The sequence below is a fragment of the Geotrypetes seraphini genome, chromosome 1 (genome assembly GCF_902459505.1).
Source record: "Geotrypetes seraphini chromosome 1, aGeoSer1.1, whole genome shotgun sequence".
Lineage (NCBI taxonomy): Eukaryota > Metazoa > Chordata > Amphibia > Gymnophiona > Dermophiidae > Geotrypetes > Geotrypetes seraphini.
The window spans coordinates 462,753,100-462,773,185 of record NC_047084.1 but is presented as its reverse complement, the minus strand read 5'-3'; the positions used below and the strand labels follow the sequence as shown (position 1 = coordinate 462,773,185).

At 44.1% G+C, this 20,086-nt stretch overlaps 2 protein-coding genes across 5 annotated transcripts in view; one reads left to right on the top strand and one right to left on the bottom strand.

The window, feature by feature from the left end:
* LOC117349632 (vacuolar fusion protein MON1 homolog B-like) overlaps window positions 1-983 on the bottom strand; it is a 48,030-nt gene extending 47,047 nt beyond the window's left edge. Inside the window, exon 1 of the mRNA XM_033923227.1 lies at window positions 930-983. Coding sequence (XP_033779118.1) covers window positions 930-960 — 31 coding nt within the window. The 5' untranslated portion in view covers window positions 961-983. The remainder of the gene's footprint in view (window positions 1-929) is intronic.
* Window positions 984-2,297: 1,314 nt separating this feature from the next.
* The window catches only part of PTPN18 (protein tyrosine phosphatase non-receptor type 18), a 137,186-nt gene continuing 119,397 nt past the window's right edge, over window positions 2,298-20,086 (top strand). For 3 of the 4 annotated variants that reach the window (XM_033923274.1, XM_033923267.1, XM_033923259.1), the window contains exon 1: window positions 2,298-2,499. In XM_033923274.1, the coding sequence (XP_033779165.1) occupies window positions 2,404-2,499 (96 nt within the window). In that variant the 5' untranslated portion in view covers window positions 2,298-2,403. The remainder of the gene's footprint in view (window positions 2,500-20,086) is intronic. The other variant, XM_033923252.1, reaches the window with a different exon arrangement.

Below are 20,086 nucleotides of genomic sequence, written 5' to 3'. Positions count from 1 at the left end.
GCAAACTTTTTTCACCGTGAGCCAAAAATATCGGGCGCCAGCAAGTTATGAGCCAACTCGCCCGATTCTCCTCTCGCCGCCCTGCCATCTGCCGTACGCCTCTTCCGATCGTGCGCTGTGACGAGAAACGTGTGCGCTGCGATGTAATATTTTGTGCGCCAGCGCACGCCAGCGCAGCTTAGCGGGAACACTGGTTCAAATGGTTTTATTTATTTCCCCAAATTTATTTTTGTTATATGCATTGAAAATATTTGATATTGCGTTTAAATCAAAATCTCAATAAACTTGAAACGAGTGCCCGTGAGATTGTGGGAGGGTTAAATACTCAAAACTTAGAAGTTTTTGCTACGCCAGCTTTCTGGTATCTTTACATACAGTGGCGTACCTAGCATATGTAACATCCGGGGCCCATCATTTTTTGGCACCCCCCCCCATCTGTAAGAAAAACATGATTTTTAGTAACAAACCACACGTCACACATGAGTACCTAGGAAAAGGCAGCATCTTACATATTGCAGTGAGCAGTACATCAATACACCCATTGTAAAACTAAACAAGCCAGACCAGCACAGATCAATCCTACACCGTCAATCCTAACAGAAAACCATGTCTTTCGAACACACAGAACACAGAAAACACCTTCGCCTAGTAAGGAATATGTAATCACAAACTAACCCCTCCCTCTTTTACAAAACTGTAGTGTGGATTTTAGCTACGGAGGTAACAGCTCTGATGCTCATAAAATTCTGAGCATCAGAGCTGCTACCGCTAAAAACGCTTCACAGTTTTGTAAAAGGGGGGGATAAAATAAAAATACATAGACAAAGGTTAAATTGAACCAGCAAGAAGCTGGACTCTGCATACAATGCTTCACAGAAACAGTGACACATGTCTCCTAAAGCAATAAATAAATAGAAATTTTTTTCTACCTTTGTCTTCTGTGGTTTCTCCTTTCCTCATCTTCTTGTAACTCTCTTCCTTCCATTCACTGTCTGCCGTCTCTCTTCCCCTATATGGCATCTTCTCTCCTTCTATGCCCCTTCCAGAAACTGTATGCCTCCCCCTTCCATCTCTCCTTTCACCCCATTGGTCTGGCATCTCTCTCCTCGCCTTCCCTCTCCCACACCTCTCCTCATAGTCTGGTATCTCCCCTTCCCTGATTCTCTGGCATCTCTCTCCTTTCCTTTTCTTCCATCTTTCGTTCCCCCTCCATGCTCTCACATCTCCCCCTTCCTTTTCCCTTAGACTGGCATACCTTCCTCCTATGCTCCAAGCCCTGGCATCTCCTTTAATTCCCTCCCTCATCTTCCTTCTCCCTCCAGCTGGGTACCGCAACACTCTTCCCTGCAGCTCTGCACTTCCCCACAATTGCCATGCTTCGGTTCCTCTTCTTCCTTCCTTCCTCCCCCCCCCCCGCGGGACCCTGCGGCACCATCAACTCTTACTCCCTCTAATGTCGGCCCTGCAGCTCCAGACTTCCTCGCACCTTCTCCCCTCCCCCTTTGGATCGCTATTATTTTAAATGTTATAGCCGCGGAGCTGTATCCATCAGTGGAGATGTCTAACCTCGGCCTGCCCCGGAACTCTTACTGCAGCAGCCGCCCGTCTAGGCAGGAACAGGAAGTCACTGTTGCAGTAAGAGTTCCGGGGCAGGCCGAGGTTAGACATCTCCACTGATGGATACATCTCCGCGGCTATAACATTTAAAATAATAGCGATCCAAAGGGGGAGGGGAGAAGGTGCGAGGAAGTCTGGAGCTGCAGGGCCGACATTAGAGGGAGTAAGAGTTGATGGTGCCGCAGGGTCCCGCGGGGGGGGGGGGGGGGGGAAGGAAGGAAGGAAGAAGAGGAACCGAAGCATGGCAATTGTGGGGAAGTGCAATCCCCCCAATGCGTCCCCTTACCTTACCTCCCCTTACCTTTGCGACGCGTGTGTGCGCTGTGAAGAGAAACTTTGCGCTGCGATGTAATATTTTGTGCGCGCGCGCAGGCCAACGCACCTTAGCGGGAACACTGGTCATAACCCTAAGGTTACACACAGCGTCAAAGACAGAGCTTGCCGATCAGAGCTAAGGCACAGGGCCTGAGAGCTTGTCACTTCCATCCAGGTCATTGGTGTTAAGGGACTGACGTGCTTCAACCCTGGTCCGACTGCTTTTTTTCTTTGCTGGCTCTTCTCATTGGCCTGGACAACAGACTCGGGAGAGGTGTGGCTTAAATATTTTTTTTCACTGTGTGTTATATGATCCTAGGTTTTGGTGTTGGTTTTTTTTTTTTTTTTAATACACTGCACTTCCTCATCGACTTTAGTTTCTTTTGCGGTACACTTGAGAGCAGCAGATCCAAGGGGAACAGGAACTTTCAGGGATCGCTGCTTGCACCCCAAGGGTGGAAGGGGTACAAGATGAGCCAGGCAGAGGAGAACCTGAGGAGCTTCCTGAGGAGGGTGGAGTCCATGCAGCGCAAGGGTCAGGAGGCGGCACTTGATCAGGAGTTTCAGGTGAGCCCCTCACCCTTCCAGGAAGAGATCGAACTTGTGGCACAGTACAGGGGACCTTCTAAACCGCGCCCCATTTCTTTTCCAACCCCCTAATATGTTTGACCCTCTGTAACAGAGCTGAAGGCAGGGAGAATTAAATTAAATAGAGACAAGCTTCTACACAGATCTCCTACTGTCTCAGCTCCTTAGCACTAGGCTAACTGGAGCATCTGCCTACCTGAGTTTCTTACTGTGGGACTAGGCGAGAAGTCTCGTAATATTGCCGGTGCCTTATTTGGGAGCTGGTGTGGGATTCGCTCAGTTGCTCCACTTGAGGGTTGGGTCAGGGGTACCTTCTCCTTCAGCACAGCAGGACAGGAACAGTCGTGCCCTTCAACCCCAGATCACTTCCCACTGGCTATAGAAGACCTGGTGGTCTACACAGCATGGCTTTAATTTGGTGGGTTCCTGGGGGCGGGGGGGGGGGGGTTGTTGCTATCTTTAATTTTCTTTCGATTAAACTGGATCATTTTTTCATTCACCACCTGGATCCCAAAGGATAATTGTAAATAACCAAAGGGGGAAAAAAGTTTAATTATCACATCACCAATATTTAATTTTCAACAATCATCGGAGAACTCCTATAGAAAGTATTGTTTTGGCAACCACAGGTATGATTAAATGGATTGGTAAGCACATCTGGTTAGGCTGCCTATCCATATTACATCCTGTGAACTCCAGAAGGAAACTCTCTTTGGCATGATGAAACTATTACAGCGAGCATTAGCAGTAAACTTGAGAGGTTGAGATCATGCTTCACATACCTTGGCTTAGAAATGAGGCTCATTCCTGTCATAGTATGTGCAAAAGTTACCCATTTGGAGAAACAGCCCCTGGAAGAAAGTTATTAGTTTATGGTATGAAAAAAAAAAGAATAACGAGGATTATATGGATTATACTTCTACAGGGGGAGGGTAATTTTTATAGTTGTGCATGTGGGTAAAAAGTACAAGCATGCTTTTCTTGAGAGTCTTCAGATTGCCAGTGTTTAGGTGCTTTGATATTATCCCAGGGATGCACTTACATTTTGGGTGCATACATTTGACTTTTCAAAAATGTGCACAGAACCGAAAACCCTACCCTTCCATCTGCTCAGGTTAAAGTATGCACGTGTGGGCGGTATATGAGCCATTTTACCAGTATGTCAGGTGGGCAGTTATGTAAACCCAGTTTCCATGGGTAAAGCGCTAGTTTACCTAAATAAATAGCTTTTAAAATTACCTTCTAAGAGAGCAAATCTATAACAATGTGCCTATGTTTAGGCACAGTGCCTATTTTATATAGGAAAGTAGGTGCCTACTGTTCTACTTGTATATAGAATACTAACTTATTTATTTATTTAAAACATTTATTACCTGTACTCACAAATATCCAGTGGCATAGTAAAGGGGGTGCAGTCTGCCCCGGGCACCGTCTTGGTGAGGGCACAGGCACGGTCCTCCTCTGCGCCTCCCCCCGCCTTGCATGCGTGCCACTTCCCTTCCCTGTACCTCTGTAAAGTTCCTGGCGTGAGCAACAACCCCCAAGCTGCTGTCGTGCCAGTGTCGGCTCTTCCTCTGATGTCACTTCCTGGATCAGCGCCTAGGAAGTGTCGTCAGAGGAAGAGCCGACGCTGGCATGACAGCAGCTTGGGGGTTGCTGCTTGCGCCAGGAACATTAACAGAGGTACGCGGGAAAGGAAGTGGCATGTGCGCAGCAGGAGGGGGGTGGGGAAAGAGCTTGCGGAGGTGGGGGGGAAGGCACCTCTCACCCTCGCTATGCCACTGCAAACATCCAACAATTCTGTGTAAGGCACGAGGTAAAACATACATATTACAATGAACTGACAGACTGACATCCTAAAAATAACATCAACTATCATCATATCAAAAACTGAAATTGCCTAGATGACACACTTTGAAATCCAGTCAATCAGGAAAACATCTCTTGAATAGTACAGTTTTTACCGTCTTCCTGAAATGTAGCAAGCTAGATGCATTTTTTATTTCAAACAGCAATGCATTCCATAATATCACTCCCTGCACAGTCATCACGGAGTGATGAAAACTAGATAACTTCACAAGTTTCATAGAAGGTACCTCTAAAGCAGTGGTCTCAAACTCAAACCCTTTGCAGGGCCACATTTTGGATTTGTAGGTACTTTGAGGGCCTCAGAAAAAAATAGTTAATGTCTTATTAAAGAAATGACAATTTTGCATGAGGTAAAACTCTTTATAGTTTATAAATCTTTCCTTTTGGCTAAGTCTTAATAATAATATTGTAATTTATAGCTAAAGAGACAAATGATCAAGAAACTGTTTTATTTTACTTTTGTGATAATGATAAACATACCGAGGGCCAAAAAATCGTATTTTCAGAGCGTAAAGCTCGAGATGGCTGTTAAAACTGCAAAAGAGAGCTCAACTCTACCGGACTCCTATCATTCAATAACTTAAAAATCAAACATAAAATTTTAAACTCAATCCGGGAGGCAATTGGCAGCCAATGAAGATCACGCAAAATAGACGTAATGCGATTATACTTTGAAGCGCTCACAATCATTCGTGCAGCAGCATTTTACGCCAGCTAAAGAGCTTGAATCACATACCCACATAAGTGTGTATACAGTATATCATGCATATGCTGTTAGGCACAACCATTAATGTAGACCATATATATAGTATAAGTGCTCATACCTGAATGTTGAAGATATGCACATGATGTCTAGTATTCTATAAGTTAGCATGAATAAGTGTGAGTCCCACCTATTCTCTGCCTCTGTTTACATCCATCTGTCAAGTAGATATCACCTCATTTAAAATATTGTGTACAATTCTGGAGGCTGCATCTTCAAAAAGATATAAAAAGGATGGAGTCAGTCCAGAGGAAGGCTACTAAAATGGTGTGTGGTCTTTGCCATAAGGCGTATGGGGACAGACTTAAAGATCTCAATCTGTATACTTTGGAGGAAAGGCGGGAGAGGGGAGATATGATAGAGACGTTTAAATACCTACGTGATGTAAATGCGCATGAGTCGAGTCTCCTTCATTTGAAAGGAAGCTCTGGAAAGAGAGGGCATAGGATGAAGTTAAGATGAGTAATCTAAGGAAATACCTTTTTACAGAAAGGGTGGTAGATGTGTGGAACAGTCTCCTGGAAGGAGTGGTGGAAACAGAGACTGTGTCTGAATTCAAGAAAGCCTGGGATAGGCACCTGGGGGTCTCTTAGAGAGAGGAAGAGATAATGATTATTGTGGATGGGCAGACTGGATGGGCCATTTGGCCTTTATCTGCCATCATGTTTCTATGCAAGAAAGGCACCGATTTACAGAATAGTGCTTAGGTGGAATGTTGTCATTTACACGTGTGTATATGCCATTATTTGAAACATGTATATATCTGATCGTCATATAAATGTTAGCACCTACTGCCCCAGAGCAATAATTCTGTAGAGATTTTCCTGTATGTAAAGCCAGTTCTGCACCCAGAAACATTTTTATAAAATGATGAGACTGTGGTAGTATATGTGGGCGAATTGACAAGAGGGTGCACACATAAGAGGCCTGCTGTACGTGGGAGTCCCGGGGTATAGAGCGGAGGCAGAATCTTATAAAATATATGATTACACTCACACCCACCTTTACATCAGCCTCAAAGCGGGCGTAAACAATTATGTCAGCCTGTATACACTATTGGAGCTGGTTCAGGGACCTACTTTAAAAGGTAGATGGGTATCTCTGTTGTCTTCATAAAAAGGAATAAAATAAGCAGGTCTTTGGACTTCTCACATAGTCATTCTGTCTTAAAATACGATTCTACATGCATAGAGTCAACGAGGAGTGAATACTTCTGGACTCAAAGCAATAAGAGGGACGTTATAGCAATGAAAAACTCAGGGCACGATGCACAAAACGGTTCTTGGGAGGGGGGGACTTTTACCAATCACTGAGAATCCTATGAAAATGCGTTACAAGGAGCTCATTAGAATTAAAATTAGCACTCCGCGTAATGCACAGCACGGAATGCCCACCTTTTAGGTCAAAATTTTCCGTCAGCTGTCGGAAGCTTGAATCTTGCTTGAATAGGAGCTGTTTTGATGTGTTTATGTGAGTGTGTACCCTGTGTCTCACAGTTGTGACCTGACCATAGGTGTAGAACACACACACACAAACACACAACACGCACAACATCCAAATCACATCATAAAACAAACAAGTTTCAAGTTTATTCAAAAATTTTATAAACTGCCCAATCGGCCTTCTAGGCAGTGAACATTATGTTAAAAACATATATGGGGTAACTATACATCTATTAAAACAATAATCATTATTTAAAACATTTAAAACCAATACCAAAACAAACAGGAACAAAAAAGGGAAGAAGGATAGAACTACAATTTATCAAATAAGAAAGAGAACATATAGGAAAAAGACAAAAGAGAGAGTATCAAAAAGTAGAATAAAACTATGTAGCCCTAAAAAGGGTTCATAGACAACCCCGCGAAAGACAAAGGCGCGCGCCGACAACTGAGTGTAAGACAGAGGCGCGCGCCGAAGAAAATTACAGCTTTTAGGGGCTCTGACGGGGGTTTTTGTTGGGGAGCCCCCCCAGTTTACTTAATAGAGATCGCGCCGGCATTGTGGGGGGTTTGGGGGGTTGTAACCCTCCACATTTTACTGTAAACTTAACTTTTTCCCTAAAAACAGGGAAAAAGTGAAGTTTTCAGTAAAATGTGGGGGGTTACAACCCCCCCACTCCCCCACAACGCCCCCACAACGCGGCGCGATCTCTATTAAGTAAAGTGGTGGGGTTCCCCCCCCACACTCCCCCCCGTCGGAGCCGTAAAAACAGTAATTTTCTGCGGCGCACGCCTCCGCGCTACGCTCAATTGTCTGCGCGCACCTTTGTCCCGGCGCGCTTTTGACCTGACACCCTAAAAAGGCATTTAGGTCTCGAAGGCATCAAGAAAAAGAAATGTTCTGAACTTCTGAACATGCCGCAGCAAAAGAGGCTTTGACTGTGGCTGGAAGGTTTTTTTTTGTTTTTATGCCTTGTTGTTGCTTACCAGAGCTCCGTGAGCATAGCCCTGCACTATACTAGGCCTGCACACAAGAGCTCTGCCTTACGCTCAGCTCTTGTGCGCAGATGCCAGGCAAAGTTCCTCCCCCTTTCACTGTGGTACTCGGATCAAATAGTGTCAGTAGTGTATTAAGGGAGGGGGTCCGCCCCAGGTGCCATCTTACTCAGGGCTACGGCACCCCTCCTCCTCTCTACCCCCTTCTCACTCCCCCGCCGCATGCTCGCCCCTTCCCCCATACCGTTTTTACTTCAGCACGAGCAGCCACCAACTTGCTGCCCGCGTCGGCGTTGTCTCTCTCTCTCTGATGTCACTTCCAGAACCCGTGCCTAGGAAGTGACGGAGAGTGCGCTGAAGCTGACACGGGCAATAAGTTGGTGCCAAAGTTAAAAAGGTACAGAGAAGGGGTGCACGGTGGGGGGGGCAGGGAAGAGGGGAGGGGAGCCACCGCCCCGGGCACTGCTCAGCCTCACTACGCCACTGGATAGTGTGCATATAATCTGCATACTATTTGTGCTGAGCATCTCCAGGAAAATGAAACTTCCTCCCAACCAGGTGTTTTTCAGTCATAGCATCCCAGCTTTGGAACAATTTACCAATCTATCTACGTGGAGAAACCTCATTAGAAAAATGTAGAAGCACATTAAAATGGTACCTGTACAAAGACACATTTGAGTCATAGATAGGATAATCCATCTATCATTAATCCCAGGTTCAAATATCTAATTTTATGTATAGGTCACAACCTTATGTATAGGTCACAACCTCCCCTATCCTCTTTTTAGGCTTAGCCATATTTTTAAAACATTCTTCATTACCCTCCTGATGTTGATTTTCGCCCACTACTTATGAGGAATTTAGGAAACGTCTGAAAACACACCTGTTCCTAAAGTATCTAGACAACTGATCCTCTCTTCTCTCTCCCCTCTATAGCGATTAACTTGTTCTATTGATCACTCTCTCCTCAAAAATGGATTTCCTGTCCTATTAACCCTCTTTCTTCCTCCCTTCTTAAAGTCAATCAATTTGTACCTTTGCTTAATCTTTGTAAACCGCATAGAACTTCACGGTATTGTGGTATATAAGCTGTTATTATTATTGATTTTCCTTCAATGTACTTTTACTTTCCTTAAAGATTGTAGTTCACCCCTCTTCCCTTTTGTATTGCTAATTACTTGTGTACATACATTGTATGTTTATGTGTACAAATTGTTTTATTTTGTCTCCCAATTTTAAATTGTCATACGCATTGAAGTATTTGATATTGCGTGTACAACAAACTTTTAATAAACTTGAAACTTTTCCACTGGGTTGATGGAGCTCTGTACATTTGGCCCTCAATTTCTTATCCCAAAGTATTTCTCTGTCTTCAGAGATTGGAGAAACTGGGCCTCTTCTCCCTTGAAAAGAGAAGACTAAGAGGAGACATGATCAAAACATTCAAAATACTGAAAGGAATAGACTTAGTAGAGAAAGACAGACTGTTCACACTCTCCAAGGTAGGGAGAACGAGAGGGCACTTTCTAAAGTTGAAAGGGGATAGATTCCGTATAAACGTAAGGAAGTTCTTCTCACTCAGAGTGTGGTGGAGAGCTGGAATGCTCTTCCGGAGTCTGTTATAGGGGAAAACACCCTCCAGGGTTTCAAGACTAAGCTGGACAAGTTCCTGCTAAACTGGGACATACGCAGGTGAGGCTGGACTCATTTAGAGCACTGGTCTTTGACCCGGGTGCCGCTGCGTGAGCGGACTGCTGGGCAGGATGGACCACTGGTCTGACCCAGCAGCGTCAATTCTTATGTTCTTATCACAATCAAAAGATTTTTAAAAACCCAACAAAACAAAACCTCATTGATCAAAATAACAGCAAAAACCTTGTTCCTGAAAGAGCAGCAAAACTAAACATTAGTTACTGAGAAGTTTATTTTATTTATTTATTTTTAAAATTTCTATACCGTTTTTTTCCAAGACGGTTTACAAAAAGTTACATACATAAAATAGTAAAACAAATCAGAGCAAAGTAGGAACAAAAGCAGACAGATTCAATCTTTGCATAAGATCAATTACTCATAGAAATGCATCTACAAATAGTTGTGTTTTTAACATTTTCCTAAATGAGTTCCTGTCTCTACATTTTCGAATTTGACCAACAAGGCTATTCCACAACTGTACTCCAGCACATATAAAAGTCATGGCATTCGTTTCCACATATTTAGGATTCTTTGTTTTCAGCAATGCTGAATTTTCAGAGCACAATGATCTTGATGGTTCATATCCAGACATCAAACTCTTAAAAAAATTCAAGGATTGTGCCATACAAAAATTGGTATATTAAAAATGTGAAACGGATGTCACCTCCACACCTCTTTCTATAGACTCACACTTGTCAAAAGTTTCTTCAATATTCACCAACCCTCAGAAGTGCCACCACGATACTCAAAACATTTCACTATATCTGGCTTCACGCACTATATCTTCACTGGGTCCAACTTTTCTAACAGTTAGAAAAGTTGGACCCAGTGAAGATATAGTGCATGAAGCCAGATACAGTGAAATGTTTTGAGTATCGTGGCGGCACTTCTGAGGGTTGGTGAATATTGAAGAAACTTTTGACAAGTGTGAGTCTATAGAAAGGGGTGTGGAGGTGACATCCGTTTCACATTTTCAATATACAGAGTTTTGCTTGCACAAGAGCGATTACATAAAGATATAGTGCTAATCTTCAAATACAAAAATTGGTGACATAACATAGTTGTTTTGTATTGAATTCTAAATACCACGGGCAGCCAATGCAATTGATGGAGATATGGAGTAATATGCTCATATCTTGGCGTTCAAGTTATCAATCTAGCTGCAGCCTTCTGAATCACCTACAATGCCCTGCACCTGGTCTTTGTTATCCCAGGTACAGGACATTGCAGTAGTCCAGCCGAGACAAGATCGTTGCTTATACAATGGCACGAAAGTCAGGTGGTGATAGCATCGGTTTTAAATGCTACAGTAAATGCAAACGTCAAGAGATATATAAAGTATCTCATAGAGAACCTTATACCATAGCTGCTATAAGAAGTAGCACTGAGGTTAGAGCAGCAGGGTTCAAATTAGAGAATGACATGGGGACAAAGTTTTCCCCGTCCCCACGGGAACTCATTTTCCTGTCCTGTCCCCGCAAATTCTTTTCCTGTTCTTGCCCCATTCCTGCAAGCTCTGTCCTCATCTGCACAAGCCTCAAACACTTGAAAATCATAAGTGTTTGAGGCTTTTATGGTTAAGGCAGAGCTTGCAGGAATGGGACAGGGACAGCAACAGGATGAGGAAACAGTTCCTTTCGGGGACGGGGAAAAACTTGTCCCTGTGCCATTCTCTAGTTCAGGGGTGTCAAAGTCCCTCCTCGAGGGCCGCAATCCAGTCGGGTTTTCAGGATTTCCCCAATGAACATGCATGAGATCTATTTGCATGCACTGCTTTCATTGTATGCTAATAGATCTCATGCATATTCATTGGGGAAATCCAGAAAACCCGACTGGATTGTGGCCCTCGAGGAGGGACTTTGACACCCCTGCTCTAGTTCAAACCATGTCCATATGCCGGCTGCTCTTGGCAAGTCACTTCAGCTTCAATTACTTTAAGTGCAAACTTAGGAGCTGCAGGGTGCACGAGCCACGTATAAATGGAGGAAACTCTTTTTGTCTATTTGGGGCTCACATTTACATTCCCTGCCTCAGAGAGCCCATAAGTCAAATTTTGAACAAACTAGGGCAGGGGTGGGCAATTCCGGTCCTCAAGAGCCAGAGCCAGGTCAGGTTTTCAGGATAGCCACAATAAATATGCACGAGATAGATTTGCATCTCAAGGAGGAAGTGCATGCAAATCCATCTCATACATATTCATTGTGGATATCCTGAAAACCTGACCTGGCTCCGGCTCTCGAGGACCGGAATTGCCTACCCCTGAACTAGGGGATGCTTAGGGGTGTCTGGATCTCTCTTATTGTTCGATCTCTTGAACATATTGGGAGTTTTTTTCTTCTTTGGAAGCCCCCTAGCTGCTGTACATTGGTCCGAATGAGGACCCCTCCTTCGGTTCTATTATTTAGTGATTTTGCTGTATCTCGAGACTCCAGGTTGGGCACCAGTGGGGGCAGGGAACTGGATTTGGATTCCTTGTTGTTAAATGGCACATATTTGAAACATTGTCATATTGGTCCATATCACCTTGAGTTTACTGTGTTGTTGGGATAGTGGGCTATGGGGAGCAGTGGGGAATATATATTTTTGTTGACTATTACAAATTTCACTTTCCATGCTTTGTATTGTTCATTGGCATTTTCTCTTTTAAAAAAAAAGATTTATTACTAAGTGCAAATTTAGGGGGGCCTTATTCACTGAGCATTTTCTCCTTGGCAACAGAATGAAAGAAAACCTTTTCTAACTAAGTCTTAGATTATAAACTGTCAGTGGTAAGGACCTGCCCACCAAACCTGAATGCAACTCACCTTCAGCCACCAATGAAAAGGCATGAGCTCAGTTCACATAATGAATAAATGAAATACATAAAATAAGATGAAGAATAGAAACCCAGTAATATCCATTCTTGCTGCCATGGGGAAGGTATCTGTTTTTACTCTCAGGAGGCTGAGGCAACAATGCTATAGAGCTAGAAGAGCATAATTAAAACAAACATCTAAGTCCATTTTGGACCTAGAGCACTAGTTGCCCAAAGTTGGCAGCATCCAAAGTCCATTTTTGAAAAATATGGCCAAAAAATATTTTTTTTGAAAATCGTCTACTTCTATGTCCAGCCGTTTGATCGTCCAGACTGTTAGTACGTCTATCTTTATACTACATTCTTACCCAAAAAATCATCCAATTCCAAACACCTAGAACAAGAACTTTTGGACGTGGGAGGGGCCAGCAGTAATGAACTGGCCACCCAGACATGGCAACAGAGTAGTGGGGCACTGCTGTGAACTTCACAAAAAGGGTGCCACATAAACGTCTCATCACAACTCCCTTGCCAAGTGATTTCCCCCCCCCCCAACAGCTGAAGCCTTTTATCTCCATTCTGATTATTCACCCTCGAGAAGGGAAGGCTGCGAGGGGATATGATAGAGACTTTCAAAATACTAAAAGGATTCGACAAAATAGAGCAAAAAACATCGTTATTCACATTGTCGACTGTGACTTGGACAAGGGGTCATTGACTGAAACTGAGGGGCACCAGACCCAGGACAAATATCAGAAAGTTCTGTTTCTCTCAGCGAGTGGTGGACGCTTGGAATGCTCTCCCGAAGGAGGTTGTGTCGGAGACTACCATTCCAGGATTCAAGGGCAAGTTGGATGCACACCTTCTTGCAAAACATATTGAGGAGTACGGGTAAACAGGGTCTTTAGCAGGGAACACCGGGATTGGCCTCCGCGTGTGCGGGTCGCCGGACAGGATGGACCTAGGGTCTGATCCGGTGAATGGCATTTCTTATGTTCTTATACACAATTTCTTAAATTAATTCAGGGTCTATTAACCAATGTGTACTGGAAAATTCCAAGCAATTTTCCATCCAAAGCTCAAAATGGGATTAGCACCCAAGAAAAGGATCTGGGTATCATTGTAGACAATACGATGAAACCTTCCGCCCAATGTGCGGCAGCTGCCCAAAAAGGAAACAAGATGCTAGGAATTATCAAAAAAGGGATGGTTAACAAGACTAAGAATGTTATAATGCCCCTGTATCGCTCCATGATGCGACATTATCTGGAGTATTGTGTTCAGTTCTGATCTCCTTATTTCAAGAAAGATATAGGGCTCCTTTTATCAAGCCACGCTAGCGGGGTTAGCGCGAGTGACTTTTAATCACGCGCTGGCCAAAAAACTACCATCTGCTCATGGCAGGCGTTAGTGGCTAGCGCGGCAGCAGTTTAACGTTCGTCATTACGCGCGTTACATCGGTAGCGCGGCTTGATAAAAGGAGCCCATAGTAGTGCTAGAAAAAGTTCAAAGAAGAACGACCAAGATGGTAAAGGGGATGGAACTCCTCTCATATGAGGAAAGACTAAAAAGATTAGGGCTCTTCAGCTTGGAAAAGAGACGGCTGAGGGGAGATATCTACAAAATCTGAGTGGAGTAGAACGGGTACAAGTGGATCGATTTTTCACTCTGTCAAAAATTACAAAGACTAGGGGACACTCGATGAAGTTACAGGGAAATACTTTTAAAACCAATAGGAGGAAATTTTTTTTCACTCGGAGAATAGTTAAGCTCTGGAACGCGTTGCCAGAAGATGTGGTAAGAGCGGCTAGCGTAGCTGGTTTTAAGAAAGGTTTGGAGAAAAGTTCCCGGAGGAAAAGTCCATAGTCTGTTATTGAGAAAGACATGGGGGAAGCCATTGCTTGCCCTCCTCTACTACCAACTCCTGACTTCTGTCCCTCCTACCTTGCTGTACTGTATGCCTTTAACAACCTGCCTGATTCAGTGCGTTGAGCCCCATCTCTGGCAGTCTTCAAGTCCAGGCTGAAAGCCTACTTTTTTGAAACTGCGTTTTAAGTCCTACCCTGTCAATTTGTAAAGCGCCCGTATCTGTAGTCATTCCCTCTTACTCCCTTACCCCCTCCACCTCTTAAGTCCCTTGTAATTTCCACCTAAGTATCGAGTATAAATTCACCTTTGTCCTCTATGTCTGTCATAATTAAACTGCAAGCTGTTTCGAGCAGGGACTGTCTCTTACATGTTTAATGTACAGCGCTGCGTGCATCTGGTAGCGCTTTAGAAATAATAGCAGCAGTAGTGGCATCGTCCATCACCCATCCAAGATTACCAGTTGCCACAGTAAATAGATGAGTTTTCAATTTAGCTCTAAACTGTTTATACTAGGGGTATCCAACCTTTTGGCTTCACTGGGCCGCATTGGCCGAAAAAAATGTTTCTGGGGCCGCACAAACGTGCAAATGCTGCAGTAAGACACAGGAGGGAGCCGGCAAGACGGTAAACACCCAGGGGCAGCAAAGGAAAAAACTGCATCGCCCTCGAGCCGGCAAGACGGTAAACACCCAGGGGTAGCAAAGGAAAACACTGCATCGCCCTCGACTGGGGCCACACAAAATACTTCACTGGGCCACAGGTTGGACACCCTTGGTTTATGCAATGATTCTGACCATAAGTCAGGAGGTAAATTGCTCCAAAGACTGGGGACTAAAAAGAAAAATGCACTCTATTCCCACCGGGTACAAAAAACAATCTATGATCATTAATAGACCACAGTAAGTGAGGGGGAACATAAGGAACTGTTAAACCTGAAAGGTGTTATGACTTCAGATGAGGTTTGGGTTTTTTTTGGAAATGATTTATTCAAGAAAACAAGTCAAGTACAATTTTTTTTACAATAACCGAGGAACTAAAATCCTATGAAATACAACACAGGCAAAACAGCATGAGTCCAGGTTTTGGTTCTTATAACCCAGACTCGATAAACAAGAAACTAGCCCACAGCAAGTCTACCCCTTCCTCCCCATCCCCTCCCACCTCCCTGGCCAACCCTCTCAGCGACTAACAATAGTAATTTATTTATAATTTGATTCTTTGCAGTGGGGGATAAGGTATCCAGATAAGAAGACCAAGCAGACAGAAAGACCTTACTCCGGCCTCTAGAGAAATGAGCCGACACAAATTCCCAGACTATTAAGAGGTGGAATTTATTTCTCCAATACCAAATAGTGGGTGGGGAGTCTTGTAACCAATGATTTAGAATGCATAGGGAATTGTACGGAGATGGGGAGACTCACAATCCACATACAAAAAGGGCGAAGACTGCCAATTTTCAGTGTGCTCATGATGCTGGTGGAGGCCAGGGGAAACAGCTGGCAGCGACATGGACTCCAAAGTGACCCTTTCCATCCTTCCCCATTCCCGCTTTCTCCTCCAGCCCCTGGCTGGTGCTGTAGGACCCCCTCTCTCACTGTTTCTTCCCCCTTGTGCTTAAGCTGGGCCAAAGTGCTATAAAATGGAGGAAACCCAGGTGATGTTAGCTGGAAATTCAAAGAAGAAGAAAACTGATGAACCCAAAACATCATACTCTCTGAATATTAACCAAGAGCTTTATAAGGAATTATCTGTGCTTGTAGATACCCTGAAGATGAGATCTCTCCAACTTCCCCCTTAGTCTGTCTCAGTTTACTATGTGAAATATAACTGTAATCCTAAAAGATATACCTAGCTGTCCAAATAGCAGTTTCAAGGTTCAAGTTTATTTAATATACTGCAAATCGTAAAAATGTAAGTGGTCTACAAAGATTAAAAAAAAAAAAGTACATAAAGAAAACCAACGGCAACACACATCAAGGAACTAGGTTACAAAGTCACCTTATGAGGAAGGGAAAGGGAAATTAATTAACCCTGACCGAAACAAAAGGATATGAGGAAGTGACAGGTCAACACTGCAGCTCTCAGGTTGAGCAGCTAAATTGGGAATAATAACCAAACAGCAGAGCTTTAGAAATCTTAAAAATATGGAAATGTTATCCTGCTCTGGGCTCGGTTTACTAAAGTGCATTGTCACATTAATGAGTGGTTGTAGTAAACAGGTAACACAGCATAAGATGGGACCTACAGTAAATAACAGCTCTTAAGGCAGGTTAGTGCACAGTAATGCACTGGCATCTTTCAGTAAGCCAACTTTCTGTGTAGACCTAGCTTAATCTGGGGAGATATGAACTCCAGCCCGGTTATAAATACATTTTTTCCTTTATAGCTAAATAAAATACTTTGTAATGAATCATGTCCATATTGAAGGAGCTCAGAGTCAGAGCTAAATATTCCAGAGACCAGCAGTGAACCACATTAGAAGATACGTACTTTTAGGGGCATTTTCCAAAAAGATAGACATCCAAAAGACCGCATAAACCAGCACTTGGACATCCTACTAGTCAAAAACAGACTTTCTAGAAAGGCACAGGCGGAATAGAAATCACAAATGTAATGTAATGTAATGCTTTGTCTCTAGTTTGTCCAAATCTTAAGGGGGGCATGTTAGAGTGGTGTTTTGGGCAGGCTTAGGGTTTAGATGCTCATCAGGCATAATCAGACCTTTAACAAAAGGTCCTGGGCTGTTTTTTAGACGTTTGGAATTAGACCTGCTTTAAAAGTGTCTAAATGCTAAAAAGGTGCCCAAACTGACCAGATGATCACTGGAGGGATTAAGGCATTACCCTACGATTACTAGATGTCCAGATTTCCCCGGACAAGTCCTCCTTTTCGAGGACATGTCTGGGAGTCTGGACGGCTTTTCAAAACCTGGCACTTTGGATTTTGAAAAGCTTCCAGCTAGCAGCGACATCGGGACAGCATCTGGGCATGTGCAGATGCAACGCAGTGACATCAAGTGCATGCGTGCCTACTTGTGATGTCATCGTGTCATACCAGCGCATGCGCAGATGCCCTCCCGACAGGCGACCAGGTTGAGTGGGTGGTGCTGGGGGCGGAACAGGGCATGACTCGGGCAGAAAGGGGCGGGCCTGGAGATGGGGGCTATGGGTCTGGATTTTCGTTTCTGAAAATCTGGTAACCCTCCTTTACTCCCCCAGTGGTCACCGATCCCCACCACCACCCACAGATGTTAAGACCCTTCCCAGTAATTTCTAGCCTGTATTATGAAGGGGTGCTAAAAAGTTCTCAGCCGAAGCAGCCTCAGATGTAAACACAGATATTTGAGTGGAGAGAGCAATCTGGCTTCTGCAGTGAATTTTACATTAAAAGTCCCTAGCACAGATGTCACTTTAACTTGCTTCCATAGGGGCCTCCCCAAGAATTTTGATCCTTGGTGGTCCAGGGGAGCAGTGGGCAGGAGCGAGCTTTCCGCGCTCCTGCCTACTGCTAACCCGGTCGGTGGCAGCTGATTTCTTCTGCCGCTGAGCAGCTCCTGCTGATTGCCAATCAGCGGCAGAAGAAATCAGCTGCCACCGACTGGGAGGAGATAGGAGGATGGGGCAAGGTGCACTGCAGAGCCTAGGAAGGAGGGGGGCTGGGTGCAGAGTCTGACGGGGTTGGAAGGGAAGGGAACTGGGTGCAGAGTCTGACAGGGGAGGGAGGGAAGGAAGAGAGCTGGGTGAAGAGCCTGACAGGGGTTGGGAGGGAAGGGAGCTGGGTGCAGAGTTTGACATGGGAGGGAGGTAGGGAAGAAAGGAAGAAAGGAGGCTGGGTGAAGAGCCTGACAGGGGAAGGAGGAAAGAGGGCTGGGTGCAGTGCCTGACAGGGGAGGGAGGGGGCTGGGTGCAGAACTTGGCAGGGAGAGGCTTGGTGCAGGGGGTAAGGAGTTGGGAAGGCAGGGAGGACAGATGCTCGGGGGTTGGGAAAGACAGATACTGCACATACTGGGAGAGGGTTGGGAAGGACAAATGCACGGGCTGGTAGGGGGTTTAGGAAAGGAGGAAAAGAGATGCTGCACAGGTGGAGAAGTGGGAAGGGAGAGAAAGAAATGCTGCCAGTAAGGGAAGGAAAAAGAAAAGAGAATTGTTGGACATAGGTGTGTGGCGTGAGAAGGAAAGAGAGATGATGTATATGGGGAAAGGAAGAAAGAGGGAGAATTGTTGGACATGATAGTGGTGGAGAGGAGGGAGGAAGAAATGTTACACTGAGAGGAGAGATGACACAAAGAAGGGAGAGATGTCAGACCACTGAAATGGGAAGGAGAGAGAGAGAGAGATGCCAGACCACAGAATGGAAGGGAAGGAGGGGAGAGAGAGATGCCAGACCGCAGAAAGGAGAGGATAGAGATGTTAGACTCGGGAAGAGGGAGGGAAGGAGAGAGAGATTCCAGGCTATGGGAAGGCGAGGAGAAAGATGCAGACCATTTGGGGTGGTAGGGGGGAGATAGAGATGTCTGACCATGGGAGAGGGATGAGATGATGCATAGGGATGGAGGGGAAGGGGAGCCAGAGGGAGGAGATGGTGCACAGCGATGGGTGCGACAGGGAAGAGATAAGAAGAAATGCTTCTTATGGAGATAGATGAGAGTAGGGGAGAAGAAAAAGGGAGGAGATGGTACACATGGATAGATGGGAAGGAAAGGCATGGAAAAGTAGATTTTGAGAAGAAAGCAGAAAAATGGAAGAAAGTTGAATGTTAAAAGTTAATGCTAAAGACAGATGTGTGGCAGAAAGTGAAGGAGTGAAAAACAACAAATGGATAAACTGGCCCTGGATACACAGTTAAGAGCACAGACAGTAGAATGTGCAGCCAGAGACTGGGAAAGATGGTTTGAAAACCAAAATCACCAGGCAACAAAGGTAGGGGAAATTATTTTATTTTAAATTTAGTGATTGAATTGTGTCAGTTTTGAGAAATTACATCTGCTGTCTATATTTTGCACTGTTCAGGAAGAAATGCATTTGTTTCTATTTCTCTGGGGATTGTACTACACGCAGAGTCTTGCATCTTAGGGTTTTGTTTGTATATATTCAATACTTTTAGTTTGTGGTCCTGTATTTGCATAGGGGTTATCTGTGTTCTGCATGTGTGACCAAGGCCAGGTGTTCTGGTAGGAATCAATGTTGAGAAACATACAGTGTGCTTTGCGTAGTTTAATTTTGTGGTTAACCATTATGTATTGTTAATAAGATAATTATTTATTGTGTGTATATATGAAAAATGAATGGAAAAAATAGTATTACAATTAGTACTATTATGGGGGCGGGGGTCTGAGGTGGAGTTTGTGGGCCCCCAAACAAAAAAGCATTCCGCTGCCTATGCTTGCTTCTATCATATGGTGAGCCCTCCAAAACCTACTGTACCTACATAAAAAGGACACCTTCAGTCATAAGGGCTATGTTGTGGTGTACAGGTGGAACAGTAAGTGTTGGATGGGTTTTGGAGGGTTCACTATACAGCAGAAGCAAATTAAAGTGACATCTGTGTCTGGGACTTTTAATATGACATTCTCTGCAGTAATCCTTCTTCTGTGCTGAGGAATGCTCAGCTGTTTGTGAACAGTTTCCTTGCTTTTGTGCGTTTTTCATGTGGACGTCTTTATAATTGAGAATGGCCAAAAAAGATAGTTGTACTAAGGACCAAAATGTCTACATAGGTCATTCTAAAAAAAAAAAAAAAAAGAAGATAAACATCTTGCTGTTTTGAGAATGGACATTTTCTCTACTGGATTTCTGGACATCTTTCCCAAAACGTCCAAACTCAGACTTAGATGTCCTACTGAAAATGCCCCTCCACATTAGCAGTGCTGTTCACTTCCAGGCTTTGAGGGCCAGAGCTAGGTAAGATTCAGGATACTGCCAATGAATATGCAGCAGATAATTTGCATATTGTGGTGTCTACAAGATCCTGAGTGGTGTAGAACGGGTAAAAGTAAATCGATTTTTACACTTTTGAAAAGTACAAAAGATTAGGGAACAATATTTTTCACTCAAAGAACAGTTAAGCTCTGTAACTCGTTACCAGAGGATATGGATATGGTAACAGCAATTAGTGTATCTGAATTTAAAAAAAGGTTTGTAC